General features: G+C 37.6%; 2 protein-coding genes across 3 annotated transcripts; one reads left to right on the forward strand and one right to left on the reverse strand.

Annotated features, from left to right (window-relative positions):
- The first annotated feature begins 10 nt into the window (after positions 1 to 10).
- On the forward strand, positions 11 to 8,224 carry LOC103702385. The gene is made up of 5 exons (XM_039127939.1): positions 11 to 516; positions 6,412 to 6,497; positions 6,597 to 6,902; positions 7,080 to 7,163; positions 7,473 to 8,224. Exons 1-5 carry the CDS (start codon positions 130 to 132, stop codon positions 7,912 to 7,914), a joined length of 1,305 nt encoding a protein of 434 aa, XP_038983867.1. The 5' UTR covers positions 11 to 129; the 3' UTR covers positions 7,915 to 8,224.
- Positions 8,225 to 10,356: 2,132 nt separating this feature from the next.
- LOC103702384 (phosphatidylinositol/phosphatidylcholine transfer protein SFH9) lies at positions 10,357 to 21,306 on the reverse strand. 2 transcript variants are annotated; one of them, XM_039127940.1, is made up of 12 exons: positions 21,077 to 21,305; positions 20,929 to 20,957; positions 18,415 to 18,764; positions 18,189 to 18,272; positions 18,040 to 18,093; positions 17,523 to 17,600; positions 16,684 to 16,737; positions 13,196 to 13,255; positions 13,023 to 13,118; positions 12,140 to 12,241; positions 11,854 to 11,934; positions 10,357 to 11,076 (listed from the first exon to the last, which is right to left on the reverse strand). In XM_039127940.1, the coding sequence occupies exons 4-12, from the start codon at positions 18,189 to 18,191 to the stop codon at positions 10,759 to 10,761; spliced, it is 846 nt and encodes a 281-aa protein (XP_038983868.1). In that variant the 5' UTR covers positions 18,192 to 18,272; positions 18,415 to 18,764; positions 20,929 to 20,957; positions 21,077 to 21,305; the 3' UTR covers positions 10,357 to 10,758. The 2 variants fall into 2 exon arrangements, with proteins under 2 accessions (XP_038983868.1, XP_008783023.2); XM_008784801.4 differs by lacking the exon at positions 18,415 to 18,764 and having other exon boundaries at positions 21,077 to 21,306.
- Positions 21,307 to 21,571: the final 265 nt, after the last annotated feature.

Below are 21,571 nucleotides of genomic sequence, written 5' to 3' on the forward strand. Positions count from 1 at the left end.
GCCGTCCCTATTCCCGTTACGCCACCTCGCTTCCCGTGGCAACGCCCTGCGCTCTTCTTGTCTTTGCCCTTCAAAACTCTCTCTCTCTCTCTCTCTCTCTCTTCTACTTCTATCCCTCCTCTCGCCTCCATGGCATCCCCGGCTCGCTCCTCCCCCGTCGCCTTCTCCGGAATCGCCTCCTTCACCGGCGGCGACTCCTCCCTGCTGCCGGACCCCAATTCCCAGACTGGCAGTGCCGCCGGGAGCTTCCAGGGCGAGGGCCTCCTCGCCGGGACGGCCGGCGGCGTCCCGGAGGTGGACGGAGGCAGCGGCGGCGAGGCGGAGTTTGGGTTCCAGCGGCCGGAGTTCGGGCAGGAGGCGCTGGCGGGAACCGTACAGATCTACGACCGCCACGTGTTCCTTTGTTACAAGTCGCCGAACGTCTGGCCGTCTCACGTCGAGGCGGCGGAGTCTGACCGGCTCCCTCGCCTCCTCTTCGCCGCCCTCAAGGCCCGGAAGGAAGACATGAAGAAGCGGGTGAGTTCTTTTCCGTTCGCGGCTCTTCTCAAATCATAATCTAGGGTTGGTTTTAATTCCCTATATCGAATATATTTTGTTAATCTTGGGATTGTTTCTGGTTGTTCATCTTGATATCGGTAATTTTGGTATTTCCGGAGGGGGTGCAGGAGGATTTAGGATTTGAGCTCTGGCGATTATTACTGGAATTCGATTCTTGGATGAAGTTTGAAGTTTTGAAGCGATTTTTTTTATGGGTTTTCTCCTACTGGAGTATCGGCGTTCTTTTTATATTGGGATTTGCTTTTATTAGCGAGTGAAGAAAGTAATCGATTTGATCATGCCTGTCTTGTGGCAATTTGGAACCGTTTACTTTTATAATTGGCCAGCTCTCTATTTATAGTTATTGCTGTTTTGCTTTACGACTGCAGGTGACGTTGGAGGTATATTTTGCTTGTTGCTCTTTTACCAATCTGGGAATAAATTCCTTGATCACTAGTATGTTTGATGAGATGTTGTGAGGATAAATATGACTCTAGAAATTGTATTTCTTCTAATAACGGATTTGGATTCCTAAGGTAGCAGTCCAAGTCTACTATGATGAGTTTATTAATTTTTAACAGTTTCGAAGATTGATCATTCATTTAAAAATGTTTGTGCTCATATGCATGATTCTTTGAGTTGTTATCTTTTTTGTGATGCACATGCTCTCTGCATGATTCCTTTGTTTCTTCCTCCTGCTATATTTTGGATATTGTTAATGTTTTAATACATGGAGAAGCATATGCATGGAGTGTAACAAAAATGTTAATGTTGCTACTATAATTTGCCTAGTATCAACGGGAGTTGTCTTTGGAAAGCAAGATTAATTTTAATGCTTTTATAAGGCCAGGAAATCTGGAGTCCTGTTTACACTTTAGAAGTCAGTGTTAACAAGGTTATTCATATTATGATATATGATTTTCTAATAGAAGTCCTCATGGTCTCTTCAGAGTCATTAACCTGTCTACCAATTCAGAGTGGCATATCTCATCTACGGGTTCTTGACCTTTTCAACACGTCCATTGACCATGTATCCTTGCCTCATTTGTTTACAGCCCAGAACTTTGAGGAGTACCCATATTTGCTTAACTACCACCATGTCTTGAACTGCTAACTGCTCATCCATGAACCATATAACAGCCTAGGTGGAGGCATTTCCCATTTGTACATACGACCAAGCTTTGGCATCCTTACAAATTTAAATGTCTCCATTTTTTTCTTTGTTATCAACTTAGACAAGAAATCTTTCTTTCCCATGCATTAGGTTTGGTTGACTTAGAGATATCAAGTACTCCATAAAAATGAGTCAGGCATATGGTAGAATATAAGATGCCATTTCTTATGTAAACGGCTCAGTGATATACTTGTCTTGCTGGTCAAAATTATGTACCTATAGTTCCATGCTCAGAGTTTAAGTTTGGTTTTCATTACCTTGTGCTGTTACATTGGTGCTTCTAATAAGGATTTTGCCCTGATATATTCAATATCGGCAAGATGAATTAAATAAACATATGGTCTTTTAAATTTTTAAACATCAGAGCTCATTTGCTGCACCCGTTTAACAAATTTGTGACCATGATCTATAGTTACCATGTCCTGCTAGACCTTCTATGCCTTTCTACTTGTTGTACCATAGTCTATCGTTACCATGCTCCGTCATGGTGTTTTTTTAACTCGAGTTTGGCTATAAATAATTAGATTTATTTTTTTTAGCTTCATCCAAATTTATTACTTTGTGTTTTCTTGATGTTTAAGTTCTTTGGGCTTTAGAAGTATGCTGTGATCCAGTTACTAGGTAGTCTTTTTAGTTCAAATGAAATGTTTTTTTTAATAGAATAGTTACCTTTGTGAAAATATTTGCATTTAACTTTATATTTGTTGGTACTTACAATGTAATTGGGCTTGCATAGCAGGCCATGGTTTATGATGCATTGTCTCTTACATGAGACAAGGAAGTGATCTGCATTTGAGAGCTTTCATAGATTTTAAGCTTATAAAGTGTGTTTGTTGTATAAAGTGGCTTTGCAACCTAATTTCTTAGGCTAGTGGTGGTACTGGACGTAGCAGGACCTAGAAAAGTCAAAAAAAATGATGCATAGGCTTTTGCAAGAATATCTTTAGTGCCACTATTTACGTATTGGACACGTTCAGGAAAATAGAGTTAGATCATTTATGTTGGCTTGTTGCTTCCATTCTGATTATGTGGTTGATAAGACTGTTGATGTCACTTTCGTGTGATCTTCATTCTATACTAAAACTTTGCTTCACCATCTTTTGCTGAAGCTTCTGTTGGAAGTCTTTTGCTATCTTGATGTTTCAATTCTCTTTCTCATATATGGATTCATTATAGTTAACTGTTTGTTCTGTCCTCTATGCTTTCTCCCCTTCTTCAGAAATAATTTATAGGACTAAGCGAAAATTATCCTATTATCTTAAAGATCCATGCTTTAATCGAAGTGCCTTGTGATGCTATCTAGTTGCCAGCTAACGCTGTCTGGATTTTCTTTGTGATACTTTTTCAACAATCTTATGTGATACCTTTGATAAATGAGTAGTTCTTTATTTGGTCTTTGCTCATGGCATTCCTAGATTTGCACTTCATTAGGTTCTCTCCCTATTATTGTATGGCTGCTACTTGCTGGTATGATTACTCGTACATACTTCTCAGCAGAAAAGGGGCATGGGATGAAGGTATTGTACCATTACATAATGGATGCTTTTCATCACAATCCCCTTTTTCTTGGCATGCAACCAGCTTGGTACGGTGGTATGGTATGAATACTATACTATGAGAGCTGGTGACTGTAACAATTACAATACATGATACTCAAATCCTTGCTCGTTCTCTCTCTCTCACTCTCTCGGGTGGGTTTTTTTTTTTTTTTGGTTGGGGGGGGGGGGACATGGTATGGAGGATGAGATAAATTATTTATGTAGAAAAGTTTTTCTGCATATTTATTGAGGTGGAAGAAATTACCCCCTTTGTTATTTTTTTAGATATTATTGCACTCTATCTTCATACATATATGTGTTTATGTTGTATGGATGTGTGTGCACATAACTGTGTGTCTCAAATTTCCCTATCCATGGAAAATCAATGATAACCATCTAAACTGATGCATCAATATTTATAAGAAAGACTATAACATTAAAAATTTGTATTGATTGACAATTTTATATTTGGAGGTCTATGACTGAATGTTGTTCTACTAGGCAATTTCCCAAGCTTAGGTCATATGCAGGCTTCCTTGCTTAAGATCTGACCACCTTGGCAGCCCCTATATACAAATAGATTATGACCCCCACCATCTTTCTCATTTGCCCAGACATCTTAATTACAATGTCCAGATTGGACTAGTTTTAAGTTAATTGTATAGTTTCAACTTTGTATTGATTATTCATTATTTAATAGAGTTTTGTTTTGCATTAACTTGGACTCAAGGTTTTAAGTTCCGGTGGGATGGGGGAGTCCTAGCCATCCATCCCGTTCGTGTGAGAAAATGGAATTGGGACGAGGTCGGGACACCGAAACCCATTGGTGCAGGGAGAGAAGAAGAAAGAGGAAAGAAAGACAGGAAGGAAAGATGAACAAAAGGAAAAGGTGAAAAGAAAGAAGATGAAGAAAAAGGAAAGAAAGAAAGGAAGGGAGAAAAAAAGAAAGGAAATAATGGAAGGGATAAGAAAACGAAAGAAAAATAAAAGGAAGGAAAGGAAGGTAGAAGAAAAAGAAAGAAAGGAAGGAAAGAAATAAAGAAGAAAAAGAAATAAAAAAAGAGGAAAAGAAAGGAAAGAAGAGGAGGAGAGAGATGGAGGATATCTACGAGGATGTATGACCGGGACCACCGTCGAGACGGGGCAGGACGCCTATGGAGAAACCGGGACACCCCCGTCCAACGGGATTTAAAACCTTACTTAGACTATTAATCATGTTCTTTAAATAGTTAATTTAAACTTTTATTTATGGAAAACACTTATAAGCCTATTATTTTTATGTCATGTGATACTAAATTGTTTAATAGTAAATCTAGAAGTGTTTCATGGTATTATCTTCTATTTCATTTGGTTTCTTCCATTCGATTTCTAATTTTATAATTGCGTTTATATATTTGTGAATCCTAAGTTATTTTTATTATTTTTTTAATACAATCCCTTGCACAAACCACCTAAGTCCTATCTTCTACCGAAGTGTTGTGCCATCCTCTAATAGACTACATCTACAGCTGCCGCTTCAATACTAGTTTAGATGTTTTAATCATGATTAACTGTGGAGGTAACATGCGGACATCCTAGAATACATTCTGTTCAATAACACTATTGAAACTATCCATTTTGAGTATACTTGTTGTATAAGTAAGATATCTCAAAAACTTATTCCTTTTGTTCCTAGGTTTCCAAATTTGTAAGTCATGATGAACATTGTGAATCTTCTGTTTGGTTGTTCCATCATTAATTTTGGGCTCAATGTTACGAAGAAAATGCTAACACAGCTCTATGGACCACTGTAATCAACTGCTTTAACTTTGGCTTAATTATATGTAACTTGCATATAACCAAAACTCAGCTTGGCTTAATTAATCATCTATCGGATCATCTTAGATTAACCATGCTGGCATTTGAGGAGGCGACTTGTTCCGACCAAGGATTATGTGTTAAGTGCCTGGACAGCTTAACGCTGAGGTCTCTGCCTTTGTCAACATGGATCAAGATGTATGCCATGCACTCTCTTCCCTGGTGTCATCTGTAAAATTTGGAAACACTTTATGTATTAGAAAAATAATATTCACTTTTATATATTAGAAAAATAATATTCACTTTTCTTCCTAGTCATTGATGGGGGAGAATGATTCTATGATAAAGGTGGAAGCTGTGATACTGAAATTCATATCAATGTTGTACGCAGAACTTTAAATGACTTAATGATGAAATTGGAAGATATTGTTCTGATGTCTTAAGTTGGATGAAGGTAAGAAATCATCATGGAAGCTATATTTCAGAATTGCAGCTTCATAATCCTATTCATATCAAAAGATGTAACTAACAATGTTAAGTCATTCATTAGGAGCCAGGAGTAATAGTACCTTTTGTCCATTCTTCCAAGAACTGTCTTTTTTTTAGTCAAGCTTTTGGATATCTTCTTTTTATGGGTTCCATCCCTCTTTCCTGACCTTACCTGCAAACAAATCACAATTTCCCTCCTCTTACTCCAGCCTTCTTGGATCTTCATGCCTCATGCCAGAACCATCTTGATAGTTCTCTCACTGTAAAATCTTTGAACAGTGCCTGGTGATCTATTGGTTTCAATGGCGTCACTGGAGTGTATCACAGAAGCTACTTTATGGCAGATGTCTTTAACACTTAGTTCTTATTTTTCAATAAGTGCTGTTTCCCAGCACCACTTCCTTCCCCACAGGGCATCAGTCCCTTGTGGCAGTCAGAGATTGGTGTGGTACATGGAGGTCACATGGGTGATAGGTGGGCCGTGTACCAGTTCTTTCTCAATGGTACGGTGAAGGGAGTGGTGCGGTGAAGCTTTGTCCTTTCTCAATGATACTTTTCAAAAAGAAGGGTACATCCATGAAATTATTACTGCCAAAAAATTGGCTAGCCATTCTTTATGGAGCATTATATTATCCATGCATCCTCTGATGTAAGTCCAGGATGACTTTGCTGATACTTTGTGAATGATAAATTTAAATTTTTAGTAGTTCATTAATTTCAATTTTATAAATTAAAACATCTCTCTCTCACTCACTCGCTCACACATTGCTCTTGTAAATTGAATTCAATCTAGGCCATGGAAGATGGCTGCTATTCCTGATAAATTAGATAAAAGATTAAGCAAGTGATGTTAGTGCCTTGACATTTTTCTTGCAGACTCGTATGACCATATGCGAAGGAGAAGATGGTACTGATTCTTCCAATGGAGATGTTCTGATCTTTCCAGACATGATTAGATACAGGTTTTGTTTTCATTGAGTTTGTTGAACAAATTGCTAGATTTTATCCTTATATGGTTTAAATTTAAATTTAATGACACTGAGTGCTGTTATTTGTATCAGGAAATTGACCCACTTTGATGTTGATACTTTTGTTGAAGAAGTGCTTGTGAAAGACAATGAGTGGCTCCCAGGAGCAGCTGAACCACTGACTGGTTCATTTGTTTTTATATGTGCTCATCAAAGCCGAGATCGGAGATGCGGTGTTTGTGGCCCTGCTCTTGTTAAAAAATTCAAAGAAGAGATAACCCTTTATGGTCTACAAAGACAAGTGTCTGTCAGGCCCTGCTCACATGTGGGTGGTCATAAGTATGCAGGAAATGTCATTATATTTAGTCCCAATATCAATGGAGAACTTACTGGTCATTGGTAAGGAGGGAAATTCTGCATTTGAATTACTAGTTTTCATGTCAGCATAATAAGCTATATATTGCTTGTTTTTCCCGTTATGGACTTCTCTGAGAAAAATTCTTTATTGAGGATTGCATAGTTTCACTGCTTCGTTGCACAAGGTAATGATTGGTTTTCTATTCTTGTTTTTGTAAGGTATGGATATGTCTCTCCAGATGATGTGCCTACATTGCTTGAACAGCACATTCGGAAAGGCAAGATTGTAGACCATCTGTGGAGGTAGTTCCTTTTCCTTATTTGAGCCTTTCTTTTCCTCTTGTTCCTCTTAGATGAGTTATTGTTTGTTTTGGAGTTTAGATACAACATAACTTCTGAAGAAATATACAAATGATATCTTAGCGCATCGTATTCTGATGCATTAAGAACACCAAGACCAATGTTTATTAGGTACTTATCATAATTCAATCTTCGAGAACAACATTTACTTGTCATAAGCTGGCTACCTTTGCCACCTTTCTTTATTAGGGAAAAAAAAGAAAGGAAAAATACTTGCATGATGCATCTAATCTGGTTGAAATTTCGAATCAGGGGGCAAATGGGATTATCTGAGGAGGACCAGAAAAATGCTCAGAACCTTAGACTTCAGCCAAACAGTGGAATGGAGCAAAATACTGCAAAGGAATTCATCGAAACTGCAGGAACTGATGGTGTTGTAAATGGCACAATAGCTGGAGCAGGTGGATGCTGCCAGGGCACTGGCAACATCTCTTGTTGCCAGAACACGCCACCGATGGAAAAACCAGAAAATGATCAGATTGGCGAACAGAAGACTCAGGAGGTCGAGCAGGAGAAGAGTAAGATGGAAACCAAGACCAGTAGCAACAAAGCAGCCTCGTGCACTCGTAAAATCTGTGCAATGCCCACCTGGTTTGAGAGCTGGGAACGAGAGGACACCTATGCAGCTCTCGCGGTGGTTGCAGCCATTGCCTCCGTTGCTGTTGCTTATAGCTGCTATAGGCAGCTGAGATAAAATTCAGTTCTTTTCTAACTATGACTTGTGCTGGCTTAGGTATCAGCAGTCCTCATGATAGTGGGCTATCATGTCATCAAAATGTATTATAGCTGTTCCATGGGAAAACAAAACATCAGGATACACGTGATGGAATAAGAAACATGATGCTTCAGACCTAGTTTTGAAATGTTGTAGGTTTGAAAGATGTTAATATTACCCTAATATACATGCAAGGGATGGACAATATAGTCTGAAAAAATCCTGGACATGGATGTTGGTAACCATGAATGAATGCTGTTTTTTGAATCGAGACATACAGATTGGCTGCTTTCTCTCTGTCTCTCTCTCTCTCTCTCTCTCTCATGTTGCACAGTACGAGTATTTAATCCAAGTTATTTGGTGCGACTATCAAAAACTTGTCACCTTTAAAACAGACATCTGTTTTTAAAAAGATAAATGCGTCTACTTGGGTCATTTATAAGGATGAAAATTTTATGGTGTAATTAAGTTGCAAGCAATTAATCATGTCACCTTAGTGAGCTATACAATTTCTTATTGTTGGATTTCTCTGTGGATTCCTTTCCCCTGACGAATAGAAGATAGTCATACTACGTTATTGCATGAGTTGATATTTTTTTTTAACATATCTCAGCAAATTGGGAGAGGCAGGGCTGCAGACCATCTTTGGAGGTTATATTTTGTTCACATTAGGAAAAGCATGATTGTAGGCCATCTTTGGAGGTAATTTATTTTTCTTCACATTGGTTAAGGCATGATTATAAGCCATCTTTAGTCGTATTTTTTTTTCACATGATTGTAGACAATCTTTGGAGGTAATTTATGTTTTTTCACAATTGGAAAGGCATGATTAGATCATCTTTGGAGGTAATTTATTTTCTTCCTTTCTTACTTTTGCTTCCCCCCACCCCGCATCTGCATGTGTTATTCTCTGTTTCACATAAATTAAATTAAATTTATTTTATTTACTTAATCTAATGAAGGTCCTGCCGCCCAGGGGGTGCGTAACTCCTCTTTTTTGGGGGGCGGAGTAAAGTGGGAAAAAAAATTACTGAACGAAGTACAATGCAAACAGGAAAAACCAGCAGCATCCAGAGTCAGCAGACATTGAAGATGTGGAGGAAACTGTAAATCAACAGCAAAATCAATTCAAACCAACCGAGTAATCTGCTATTGAGTTAACTCCTCTTCACTTCTCACAACGGCAAAAATTAAATTTGAAGGAAGAATATGACATGATATGTGCATGAAATGGGTCTAATGCTGTGATCTACTGCAGTGACCATCAAGATCAACTTTATATTTTGCAGAATTTTCTGGGAAAACTGAGGTGGCAGGAGCTTTCATAGATTTAAACACGTCTGCGACCGAGATCTTCTATAGCCTCAACAGACTGCCGATGGGGCTGGTGCCTGGTGGCTGAGGGTGGTTGGAAGCAAAGGAGGATGAAGCAAATGTACCCGATCACTGCACTGGTGAAGGTTGCTATGGCTATAGCCTTCCATGATTCAACAAAACTACAATGGCCAAGGAGAAGTTTCTCCGGGCTCCTTAGCCATTAATTATGGCATTTTATTCAAGAAGGGAATCTGGAGAATTTGATAGAAGACCTTCATTAAAGCCAAATCTCCTTGTGGGCATCTTCGCATGCCAACGCAATGCGAGGGTGGCAGATGAAGTTGCCTTTGGCCGACATACATTACTAGGATGCAAATTTATGAGCTCCAACCTCAGTCCTAGGAAGATTTTTTTTCTCTGTTCCTCTACCAAAAAAACCAATTTTTGTTCTGATGGGAAAACGAGGGTCAGCACGTGTGTCAAAACGAGTGTATTTTATTATTTTTAAGTTGTGCCTGCTTATATTATCGAGCACTTGGATGGCATTATCTTTCTGGAATTAGATTCTGAATGACATCAGCCCTTGTTCCAACTCTACAGTTGAAAAGTGGCAGTTTAGAAGGTGTAGCATTTAATGAATGTGCTTTTTGATTCGATAGAGGTAGTTTGGCTGATTGAACTGTGCTCTAATGGAGATATTACAGTGCTTATATGCCTGGCAAAAATGATAGGGAACAGAGAGACAAGTGCAGGATGAATGAGGGGTGAACGTGAAACCCCTAAACTCTTCTACAAACTCGTACACCATGAGCAAGAGTTTTTGCCTTCTTGCAGAAATGGACCTCTCTGAAACATTGTATTTCTTAGACATGTCGATATTAGTGCAGTACTGTAAGTATCTAAATATCTTACTAGAGACGTAAAAGATACTATTCGACCACCTCAAATGAGATATCACAACAGAAGCAAGTTCAAGAGGAATCTCTCACTAAGCCTAGACAAAAGAGAGAGAAAAAACAATTTTTTTAATATTTCAACCATACAAATTAAGAGCAATAAACCATGGAAGAAATGAAAAAAAAAAGAGTATCCCCATCCCACGTGTTACCAGAAAATTTCATTTTATTATGCCCTGAAAATTATAGTTCCTACATACAGCATATACTTCAATATGCAAAATACTCGATGCTTCTAGTAATATTTAACTTACAGATTTAAGTACTTAGCCTACCGAAAATTTTCGTATATTTTCAGATTAAGTTGCACTATTACTTGCACGTTTCTATTCTACTTAGAAAGAGACCTTCATTGCTGTCTTCAACCCTCACTATAAAGCTTGCACTGAGAGAGTGCACCCACTTCACATTATATCGCCAGTTGTGTCTGGAGCCAAAATAGTGGAAGAGCACATACTGATCTACTGCACAATCCGTTGCAACTGGTTGAGGCATTAGCAAAGGCAAAGTGCAGTTTTAACTTTCAATACTGTCCCCAGCAGGTGCACCTTCATGCGCTCTCAATTTTAAGGTCGGTCATCGAGCGAGCAAGCCCATTTTGATCACTGATCTTGTGGAGCTCAGACTCTAAAGTTTTAACAATCTTTGTTCCCTCAGAGTCTGGTTCAGGCACGTCTACATGGAAGGACCCTTGTTTGAAAGGAACAATGAATTCCTGGTTTAAGGCTTGCTGCTTCATGTAGCTGTAAAGCTGTTGGTGAAACGGATGGTCAAAGGAGAGGCAGTCATCAGCCTCAGCAGAAGAATACCGAGATGAACCAGAACCTTGTCTTCTACAGAAATGGGGAAGGGATGCATAGTCCATTATCTACAACATGCCAATTAATGGAAGTTTGAGTATTTATGATCTAAAATAATATGACATGATGATACAGCAAAATGAGCAGAAATATGACACATATGTGATCCCATGCAAAAAGATGGCAATCTGCTTTTAGTAAGTCGACAAGTTTGGTAAACTTGACTAACCCAAATAGCTTGAAGCCTCCCTGACAGGATTCTCACTATGGAACAGAAAGTGATGATCAAGAAAAAAAAAGTACAAGATCTGTTTGGTTTGTCCCTTTAGAACCTCGACAAGTTTGGTAAATTTGACTAACCCAAATAGCTTGAAGCCTACCTGACAGGATTCTCACCATGGAACGGAAAGTAATGCTCAAGAAAAAAAAAGTTCAAGATCCGTTTGGTTTGTCCCTTTAGAACATCCAACAAGTAGTTTACCACATGGTCAACAGTTGTCAAGATCCTTGACCCAAGCCAGGATGCATGTGAAAAAACTCAACAGAGCACATTGGTCCATGAATGCTGGAATCCAATACCTAAGCTATATTTAACTCAATCCTTCTTAAATTATCATTTACCGTTTATAGCCGATAATCTGTACCATATTTTCAGCTTTTGGTATAGTGGTTGACAATCAAAGAGTCAAGATAACAATTATAACATTTTATGTAGCGAAAACCACAATTAATCAGGTTTCAGTTTTTGAGCAATCATGTGATTTTTGCCCGCAAAATATTCTGTTTGTTACATAGTGTCAAACACAAAAAAGAAAAGTTAATATCAGATAATTTAAATTTCTTACCTTCAATAGCTCATCTCTGCCACAACCTTGCAGTACTCGCACTTTCCTTCTTGTCCTTTCTTGCAAAAGAGGCTTGACAACCTGACCGGTAAGCAAAAGGAGGAGGAGGAGGAGAAGAAGAAGAAACACAATTGGAATAGAAAACAGACTAAACTTTTGCTGAAGATTGCAAATAAATATACTGATGTACCAACCCATAGAGAAATAAAAGCATGGAAATTAACATAATTAGAGAAGCATGAAGACTTCATCCAGAAATTTCAATTCAAAATGCATGGATAGTTACCTTCCAACAAGCCGAAAATATATACGGAGCATTGACTATATAATAAGTCTCTGTCTTCTCTGGATAGTTTAGGTCATCAACAGTAGATATGATGGTTAATAACTGCAATATAAGAAGGGACATTTCAACATTAAGTTTAGCAGTATCAGCATGAACAACATGATTTACATGGAGCATTATTATAATTTAGAGAGCAACTTGTTGACTAGGAATTTCAATAAAAGAAAATTACAATAACATGCAGCATATAAATCCACCAACAGTAAATGAAACATAAATGATAAGAAAAAGTCCTAAGAAAAATTTTATCAGCAGCGAAACTAGGAAGAATTTCAATGCATGGTTGAGAAGATGTTGTGGGACACGGATGGCAATTTGTTTATGTCATAATTCATGCTGGGGTCTCTGCAGAGTAGAAACTCAGAGAGATTTGCAATTCAACTAATATCAACGGAATCTGAAATATAATCCGAATTTCAAATCTTTACTTGCCACCATTTCCTATCAAATAAAAGCGTGATTGCGCAGCTCAATAGGGCTCCTGTGAGTCCAAAAACTAGCTGCCTACGAGCTACCGAGACACTGGGAATGTCTATCGCTATTAGTGGCCCACCAGGTGAAAACTTTGACCTTCCCTCTTTGGCCTTAAAGACAGACCAATTGTAGACATATTATCCAACATCACATGTGAGATCAAAATGACATTTCCGGACTTCTAGGTCCATGACTCATGAAACAGCTGAAATGATAATACTTTCATTAGCATCTAGAACTTGAACCTTCATAATAGTTATTAGAGAAAATTTATAGTTAACACAAGTCAAAGAATTTCTTTTGGAAAACACATTCATAAATAAAAAATTAGAAAAATTCAGAGTCATACCTTTATTTGGCTCAATGCTGAAAGCTTTAGCCCAGTCATATCTAAGACCTTCAGACATGTGCCAATATACCGCCCATACTTCTTTGTTGCAGCAGGCTAAAACACAAACAAATAAATTAGAAAAAGAAACTGCAAGCGCTTAAAGTCTGGAGACTATGCAAATGACTACTTACCAAAACTACACGATCCCGGTACTCATTAATTTGAATGTGTGACTGCACATAGTAGTGGACCTAAATGACACAAAATAGAAGAGTAACCAAAAACTGGACAAAGGAATCGTAATAAATGTTAAAAGTTTATAAACGTTTGTGGAACACGTTCCGCATACTTCAAAAGAATGCCCAATAACTTTGTTTCAGTTTCTTTTGGGCCTAATAACTTTAATTTTGGCCGTTAAGTTTTGAGTTTCACAGTTTCTGCCAAAAAAATAGAAAAGAAAAACAAAGGTATAAGAGAAAAATAGAACAAGCCTAGGAATCATATATCACACACATGAACATATTGTCTCATGTGTAATCTCTGGATTTATGGATTCAGTAAGTATGAGAATATGAAAAATCATAAATTTTTATCAGAAAAGTGCTAGGCCTACACATGCATGTAGGCCAAAAAGGTCTACTCGCACTATAGTGCCTGACACCCATTGTGGAAACTAGTTCCACCAGTTAGGAGAGGTTTCTAATTTGCTGGGAAGTCAGGAAGAGTTCAATTGCCTCTTTCATATCTTTCCCTTCTCTATCTTCCATCTTCCATCATCTTGGCCCTCTTGTGTGCTAATCGAGTAAATATCTAGACCAGTGAAGGGCAACTTCAGTCTGGGGCCCAATATGCACAGGGAGCCATAGCTGTACTGCTTGTTTCTTTTTTATTTTTCTAAAAAAACTTTTCATAGAAAGAGGTGAAAAGCTCGTCTATTCCTCTTTTTCCAATGCCTCCGCTGCAGTAAATAGTTTAGCAAAGAGTGATAGAAATAACAGTTGAAACACAGCGAGGACTTGCAGCATGCTTAGGGAGATGACCACAGCTCCACCTCTGAGTTTTCTTGGTTTCCATGACAACAGAAAATCCAAGAGACAAAGATAGTAGCATAGTAGCAAAGTTTAACAAATCACATTCCGGCATCCCTCTTCAAAATTGATCATCTGTCATTGTAACTAATAAATTCCTTTTATTCCGATGCTTCCCATTGAAATGCATCCATTCCAGATTAAGTTAATTGGTTTTAATAATATAGTTCATCCATAGAGTCCTGACACTTCAATAAGTAAATCTCTGATCTCATCAAACTTCTATTTGTTGGATCATTTAAGAGAATGGCTTGATTTAATCACAAACCTTGCAGGGAGTTCAAGGTTCTCTGATGATCAAATAGGATATTTAATTTATTTTCTATTTAATTTTGCACCATGTGAATGTGATGACTATTTTGGCAGACACATTTTGAGATGCCTACCTCCAGCTTGAGCCAAGTGTTATGTCTAACTCGTTATAAAAAACAGCGATCATAATCCCTCTGTAAGTTTCCATTAATTCCTATAGCATAAATTCAAGCATCTTTAACTTTTGACAATCAAAGTTATGATACTTGTTTCATTAGTTAACTTTTCTGATCTTCCTGCTCAAGCCAAGAGCAAGACTGCCCATCAGAAGACTTGTGCTGATGGCGGTGAAAGAGATGCTCATGCCGTGATCCACCAGAAAAGGAGCTGGGTCAACAAGGAAAGCCAGCAGAACTCCCTATTCTTACTTTTTGCAGTAAATGTCTAATGTGATCCCTTCCTGGACAAAGAAACTTCTCCCAACAAGTGGAAACCATTACCACAACCGGTGGCAAGCCTACAGTGTTAGTAGTCTTATCATTCATCTTTCCTTTAAACCCAATGAAAATGTTTTAAGAACTATATTACATTCAACTGTTCAACAAAAAATCTCATGATCAAACACCAAATAATGTATGTAACTACAAATGTAAATCATACAAAGATAAAACTACAAATGATTGTGAACTTGATATGGAAACTAACGCTATATCAATTAGCTAATACATAAATAACTTATAATTCGAAAGTATAATAAAGACTACAAATATCTCATCTAAATTCCAAATAACAGTTATGCAAAAATCTAGCAAATCTGAGATTAAATGGTTCTATCCACCATCCAGTGTTCCCAATCTATACAATAAGCCTCTTTTTTTCTCCTCTTTACCCTAAAAAGGTCTCTCAAAGACCCCCAGAAAGCCTTTTATACCTTTAGTTTTTCTTGACTTCTTTTAGCCAAACTCCCAAATTCTTATAATTTTCTTAAAATTTTCAAAATCTATGTACAATGTGAAGAATGGAGTTAAATTTATCATCCATGACTATACAAACCCTCTTGTCATGGACCAGTCAAAAGCAAGTGCTTGTAGTAATTGCATGGACAGATGCTTCTTTGAAGGGGAAAATTTTGGTTAGCTTTTGGTGAATTAGTTATAGGTTTTGTAGAAATTATGATTTCTCTTTCAACTATCATAATACTGCAATTCGCGAGACATAGTTGACACCTAAATTAATTGATGAAAAATTAAAAGGACATGCATATCAGCGCACATATCATGCCCAGAAAAGGAGTGATGTGTTGTCAGATCTTACATATATTGATTGTAGTCCAGATAGCCTGACCCTCCATATCAGTGTCCGGCACCAATACCCATAATGGTACCATGCATCAATCTTAAGGCACTCATATCTATCTAATCAAATTTGTTGTCAATGAAAAAAAAACAAATGATAAAACAGATTATGAAGGAAGTTCTTATTTATAGTGAAGCTCCTTTTCACTGCCATGTAGAAGCATATATAAGAGGCTTAAAGAATGGAGAATGGAATGGTGCAATCAATTTAGGAAGGTATATAATAAATCTACATTTCTTATTGGCATATTTATCTTCACCATCTAACATATGACATTTCCTTATATATTTTCACCTAATAGTCCTGGCAAATTTCTATTCCATCATATAGATTTGTTTTATATTTTCTGACATTAAAAAAAATAAAATGCTAAATAGGCAGCATTTCATGCATAAAAAACCATTTTCTACTGCTGTTGTTTCCATCTTTCTACTAGTAACTGGCAACAAAATGTTCAAAGGATAACAAATGACAAACCATAGCACAAAAAACCATATAGAACAATTCATATAAGCATTTCCTTGGGCAACCGGCAAGAGCATTTGCCATGATGATTAACCTTATGAAGTATGTGCACAGTGAATATTTTGGACTAAGAGTATCTCAAAAATCTTGATAATGCGGTTGGCTAGGTATGGCAAAAGAAACAATACTGGTAACAATAGGAGGTGCAATAGAAAAATACAGCTCAAGATCAATACACCTAAAAGAGCACCTTCCCATCATTTAACATACATACATACATGCAGTACTTTCATACTAATAATACCAAACAAGGCAATGGTACAGCAACCATGTCGGTAACCATGCATAAATAATGTGTCAATAAAAACAATGACACAAGAACAATGACAAAACTACAGCATATTAAAGAACAGCAATTTGCTTGAGACATCTCTGTCATGACCTAGCATGGTTTTCTTCATATTATGTAGTCATAAGGAAACTAGTGAACAACAAAACCAAAACATTATAATGCTTACAGATGCTTTATCAAATGTGCTGAGTCCAACACCAATTGCAAAGACTGGATGGCCCTGTCAAAAAGTAAGCAGAAGTATATAAAAATTCTAAAGACATTTTAGTAAAATTATATTTTACTTTTTTAATATTATGATTCAAGGTTCACCATCTCGGTATCAGACCCCGTATTAGTGTCATCCTATTACAATATAGGTACGCGGCACTGTACGAGACAGTAAGATGTACCAAGTGTCGGTACAGTACGAGACTACATACCGATTCAGTACCAACACGGTACAGAATGCCCGGCATGGTCGGTACCACCTGGTACGGCAAACTTTGTTATAATATCTGTTTATAGAAAATAGATATGATGCCAGCAGAATAGGCATGATCAGCTAATTTTAACCAAACATATCTATTTATTTTGTCATCGACTTATTAGGAAAAAAAACGATTTCAGTTTGGCATGAATATTTTATAAATTATGTTGTACGGAGGGAGGATCAAGCAGAAAGCATGATTTATAAAGAACCCAATTTCCAAAATAGTTTACAAATTCCACTCTAGAGTGCATCATCATGATCAAAGAAAGAGCAAATGTACCAAAATATGACACCCCCCCGACCCCCCAAGAAAATAATAAATAGTTGCAAATCCCAGATCTCTATAAACAGCATAGGCATTCCATGTGCATGTTGAATTTCAACTCAAGTAGAAAGTTCACTGTGAAGCATGACCCTATGGAGGTTTGCATATATAAGGCTATCAAAGTAGCAAAAAATAATGATTTGATTTTAATAACAGGAAAAACATATAGGAACAAAGTCAGTGTTAAGTATAAAATGGATAGTGTTACCTCCTTCGAGTATCCAGACAATCCTATGAGCTGCGAATCACGTACTGCTCTATATAAATCTGTTGGAATTATAGGTTTCTGCATTAAGACAGGGTCCATTTAGAAATGAGATTCTCATAATCAAAAAATTTGACAATTAGATACCCAAAGGAAAGCTAGCCTCATATTAACTGAAAGCCATTGGAGAATTTTTTTTAGCTGTAGAATATGACATGGGTGAGCATGTGAACTCCTGCATTTGCATCACATTAATTCTGGAATCTATGAGAAACTATAACTAGCATGCAGGTTGGCATATCATAATTGGTTCATTTCAATTGTAGAATTGACAGGCAATGAAGCTTAGAATATTACAACTGCCAGATATTGCAAATTGTGAATGGACATAAAGCTCTCCTTAAAAAAAACTTTATTTAATCAATATTTTATAGATGTTAGGCTTAGATATGCCAAAGAGATGATTTATACAAAAAAATTAATGTCAACTACAAAGGATTTTACATTAAGAAAAACTCACAGACAAAATGTTGTCAATCCCATTTTGAATCCTCCAATTCAAAGAATCCACCAGCTGCAACAGAGATAAGCATCTTAAGTAAAAGAAATAAATGACATATAGTTTCTAAAATAAGAAAATAAATAAAGGCAGCTGAAATGCAATCTTACCATTTTATAAGCTTTAGTAACATGCCCCTCTCTCGCCTTGAGAAAGCGTACCAAAGTTTCATTTGTATATCCTTGGTGCACATTCTGCAAATGAAGCAAAGAATGTAAGGAGTCATGCCTTCATCTAATCAATTTGTATAGCCTTTTTTTATTAATCAACAAGGGACGCTCATATGACCAAAACAGCAAGCAGAGCCCAAAATTCCCTTGCGGTCCAGAACAATACCCAACTGGCCCAGAGTCTCAGAGCAGACAACTCTCATATCAAGCATTTGGAGGAAACGCCCCATAAGAAAGTAGCTACACATAAAGTACCATGATAAATCAAACATCCAGCAGCAAGACAAATCATTGACTTTGTCTACAGCGACTGATCAACATCTCTTCCATGGCCACCAACCATGGATAGAAGTATATGAGAAGTATTATGCCTCTGGACTTTAACACACATTCAAACATAACTCCAGAAGACCCTGTGAACCAAAGTTGCACAAGACTGTACTAAGTGCTTCCCATCCTTAAGACAAAAGCCAATCTCCCATTGCCTTCTTCTTCCATCCATCTCTTTCCATATTCCTGTAAATTGGACCACTGAAAACTGTCAGATCATTCTTAAATTCCATAAGCGGCAAACTTCATGTGCCCACAAGACCATACCGCAGAGCTCAATTTCGCTTCCTGAAGCGAATAACCAAAAATATTCAAATTCATTTTAACAAACAGTCTGGCATATCCTTTCCAAACCCCATGTCAGGCGTCCATATGAGTGATCAGATAATATTTTCATGGATTCTAGATATAAATTAGTTATATTGACAACTGCCAATCTTCACTACTAGTGATGCTTCTTCTCCCCATGCTATCTGCTTGCTCAAACCTCACAATTTTTCACCTTTTGGGCATCTAGTATGTACTTCACTACCTCCCAATATCTTGTAAATTTTGTTAGCATAAATTGTATTATATACGGCAAGACCTGTTTCCTAGTAAACCAATATCTAGACATGCATGTTCTCTACAATTACTTGGGAATATACTGAAAATATGGTCCGAGAATCTTTCCGAATTTCACAGCACTATTATTCATTCCTTGTGTATGAAGAGGCCAACGAACCATGGATTATTTTTTTCATGAAAAACTATAACAAACTTCAAGTTATAAACTTAGCTTATGAACTGAACTGCTGTTCATATATGCTCATATTTCTCAACAATGCAAAAACTTTGCTTACGAACTAATACATCAATTTTAACACCATTATAGAATTGAAATTATAATGAAGCCTGCCAACAACAAGAGAAGGTGTTAGTGGATGTTACCAAATTTGCAGCTAGTAAGGTTACCTTGCCCATCTTCCTATGAAATGATACAAAAGTAAAGACTACTAAAATAGAAACCCCATGCTCTGCATCCTCATTATCTTAGACATGATTAACAATGTCGCTCGGTATATTGAATAGCTTAGTGAAATCCAGAACAATGTTTTCGTCTTGGCCGCGATCTAGGTCTATATACATATTGGAAACTCTCCAATACAAAACCTTGGCCCCTACAACCCAGTTAATAGAATAAAATTCTGAGGTGCTGGCTTGTACAGTATAAACATATTGGCCTCTATATTTCAGACAAATTTTTACTTCTTTAAATAAGTTTTTCAATTAATAGATTTCAAAATAGTTGCTAAAGTTGCCAGTATTGGCCAAGATCTCCAGAAGTCTCGGATATCTTCATTTTTTTAACATTTTCCATCTTATTTGAGATAAACCGACATCTTAGTTCATCTTAATCTCAATCATCCACCTAGATGACTGATATCTTGGCTTTTAAAAACCTTAATCCAGAACCATCCCTTGGTGATACAAATTTGTAAGTTTAAGCTTGGCCAAAAGGCAACTACCTTTTCATATAAAGAATGGCCATGATATATCGGAAGTGAAACAGTATGATACTGTAATCATGGATTGATCCAAAAAGAATACGACCGAGAAGCAGCATTTTCTTAAGTCGTCAAGTTCAATTGTATAACAGTCTGAAGCAAACAAGGAAACTCTATTGTAATGCAATTTTTCAAGAAAGATATCATGCAGAAATCCAGCAGAATGATGAAAAAGCAACTGAACTCCAAAGGCTTGTTTGTCGCATAACAAATTTGGCAGCCAATACCGCCAACATACCAGATGCTGCATTGACCGAAGAAAAAAATTAAAATCTTTCATTTAGTTCAAATCAGAAGCCCATCATTCCCCATTCCGACTTCAATAACTCTGGAACACTTTCTGTTCGAGATCTCACCAAAATACAACTTTTCCCCCTCAAAACCATGATAACTGGGAACAGCCACCATACCTCACGCAAGCAAACCCTACTTCCAAAATCGTGCCACCAAGTTGTGCATCGGATCATGCATGAACCAAATCTTAGCAGAAAATAGAAAGACATAACTAATAAAAATCCAATTCAACCTAAAACACTATACGAAGGACTACGGTCTACCAAGTCCATCTACTCTCCTATCGCTAACTAGATCAGGAAACAGGCATCAATTCCGAGCAATACTAACGACCAAAACTTAAAAATATTCGACCGGGAGTCAGGATCCGAATACGTCTTCTCAACCAAAAAACATAATCAAAATCCAAACATTAACCCAACATGGACAGAAAGAAAAGACCAGATCGATCAAACAGATGAAAACAGCACAAAGAGCACCCGGATCTACAAAGCCACAAAGATCCCAACCTGAAATGTGATCTTCAACGGCTCGTCCACTGCAAGAATTCAACCAAGAAACGATCAATATCTCCAAGAAGATCAGAATCCGATCAGAACTCAAAAAGAACTAAAATAAACCCAAAGAGACGCGAAATTGGGAAGAGAGAGGGCAGACCTTGGTCCATGAGCGCGGCGAGCTGCTCGATCGCGTCCTGGGAAGCCATTCCCATTCTCCAATCCGGAGGAGAAACGAGAGCTAGATCCGCCACCAAGGCTAGGATTAGGGTTAGGGATGAGCAGAAGAGCGGGGGGAAGAAGGGGACGGGCAAGAAAGGCCAGGGCCGCCGAGGAGTCTCCGTCCTTCCCCTTTCTCAGTGTCCAGCTGCTCTCCTTCCATCTTTACGAGGTACATGGAGGAATAAATATAGAAACTTAATTAACTAACGTAAATTAAAATTGTAAATAAAAAAAGGATAAAGTATTTGATTAATTACTGTCCGAATATTTTATTTGGTGGATCGACAACTATAAAACTTGCCTCCCGCATTATCCACGCCGGCAGGGAATTCTAGTTCTTGCGTGGGGCCCGGAGAATTTATACGTGGCAGGAAATGAGGAGCTGTCTGTGGTGTTGGGTGTTGCAGGGGCACACGGCGGGTGAACCAAGGGT

This window comes from Phoenix dactylifera, chromosome 7 (genome assembly GCF_009389715.1).
Source record: "Phoenix dactylifera cultivar Barhee BC4 chromosome 7, palm_55x_up_171113_PBpolish2nd_filt_p, whole genome shotgun sequence".
Taxonomy (NCBI): domain Eukaryota; kingdom Viridiplantae; phylum Streptophyta; class Magnoliopsida; order Arecales; family Arecaceae; genus Phoenix; species Phoenix dactylifera.

What these genes read in the sequence shown, in the direction of transcription:
- LOC103702385 (XM_039127939.1), top strand. Translation starts at nt 130, where the DNA reads ATGGCATCCCCGGCTCGCTCCTCCCCCGTCGCCTTCTCCGGAATCGCC. An exon ending in CCAGACATGATTAGATACAG is followed by an intron (nt 6,498 to 6,596) that starts GTTTTGTTTTCA and finishes TATTTGTATCAG; the next exon opens with GAAATTGACCCACTTTGATG. An exon ending in ATTGTAGACCATCTGTGGAG is followed by an intron (nt 7,164 to 7,472) that starts GTAGTTCCTTTT and finishes ATTTCGAATCAG; the next exon opens with GGGGCAAATGGGATTATCTG.
- LOC103702384 (XM_008784801.4), bottom strand. Translation starts at nt 21,131, where the DNA reads ATGGGAATGGCTTCCCAGGACGCGATCGAGCAGCTCGCCGCGCTCATG. An exon ending in TGTCTGGATACTCGAAGGAG is followed by an intron (nt 16,738 to 17,522) that starts GTAACACTATCC and finishes ACTTTTTGACAG; the next exon opens with GGCCATCCAGTCTTTGCAAT. An exon ending in GCACATTTGATAAAGCATCT is followed by an intron (nt 13,256 to 16,683) that starts GTAAGCATTATA and finishes TGTGTCATTTAG; the next exon opens with GTCCACTACTATGTGCAGTC.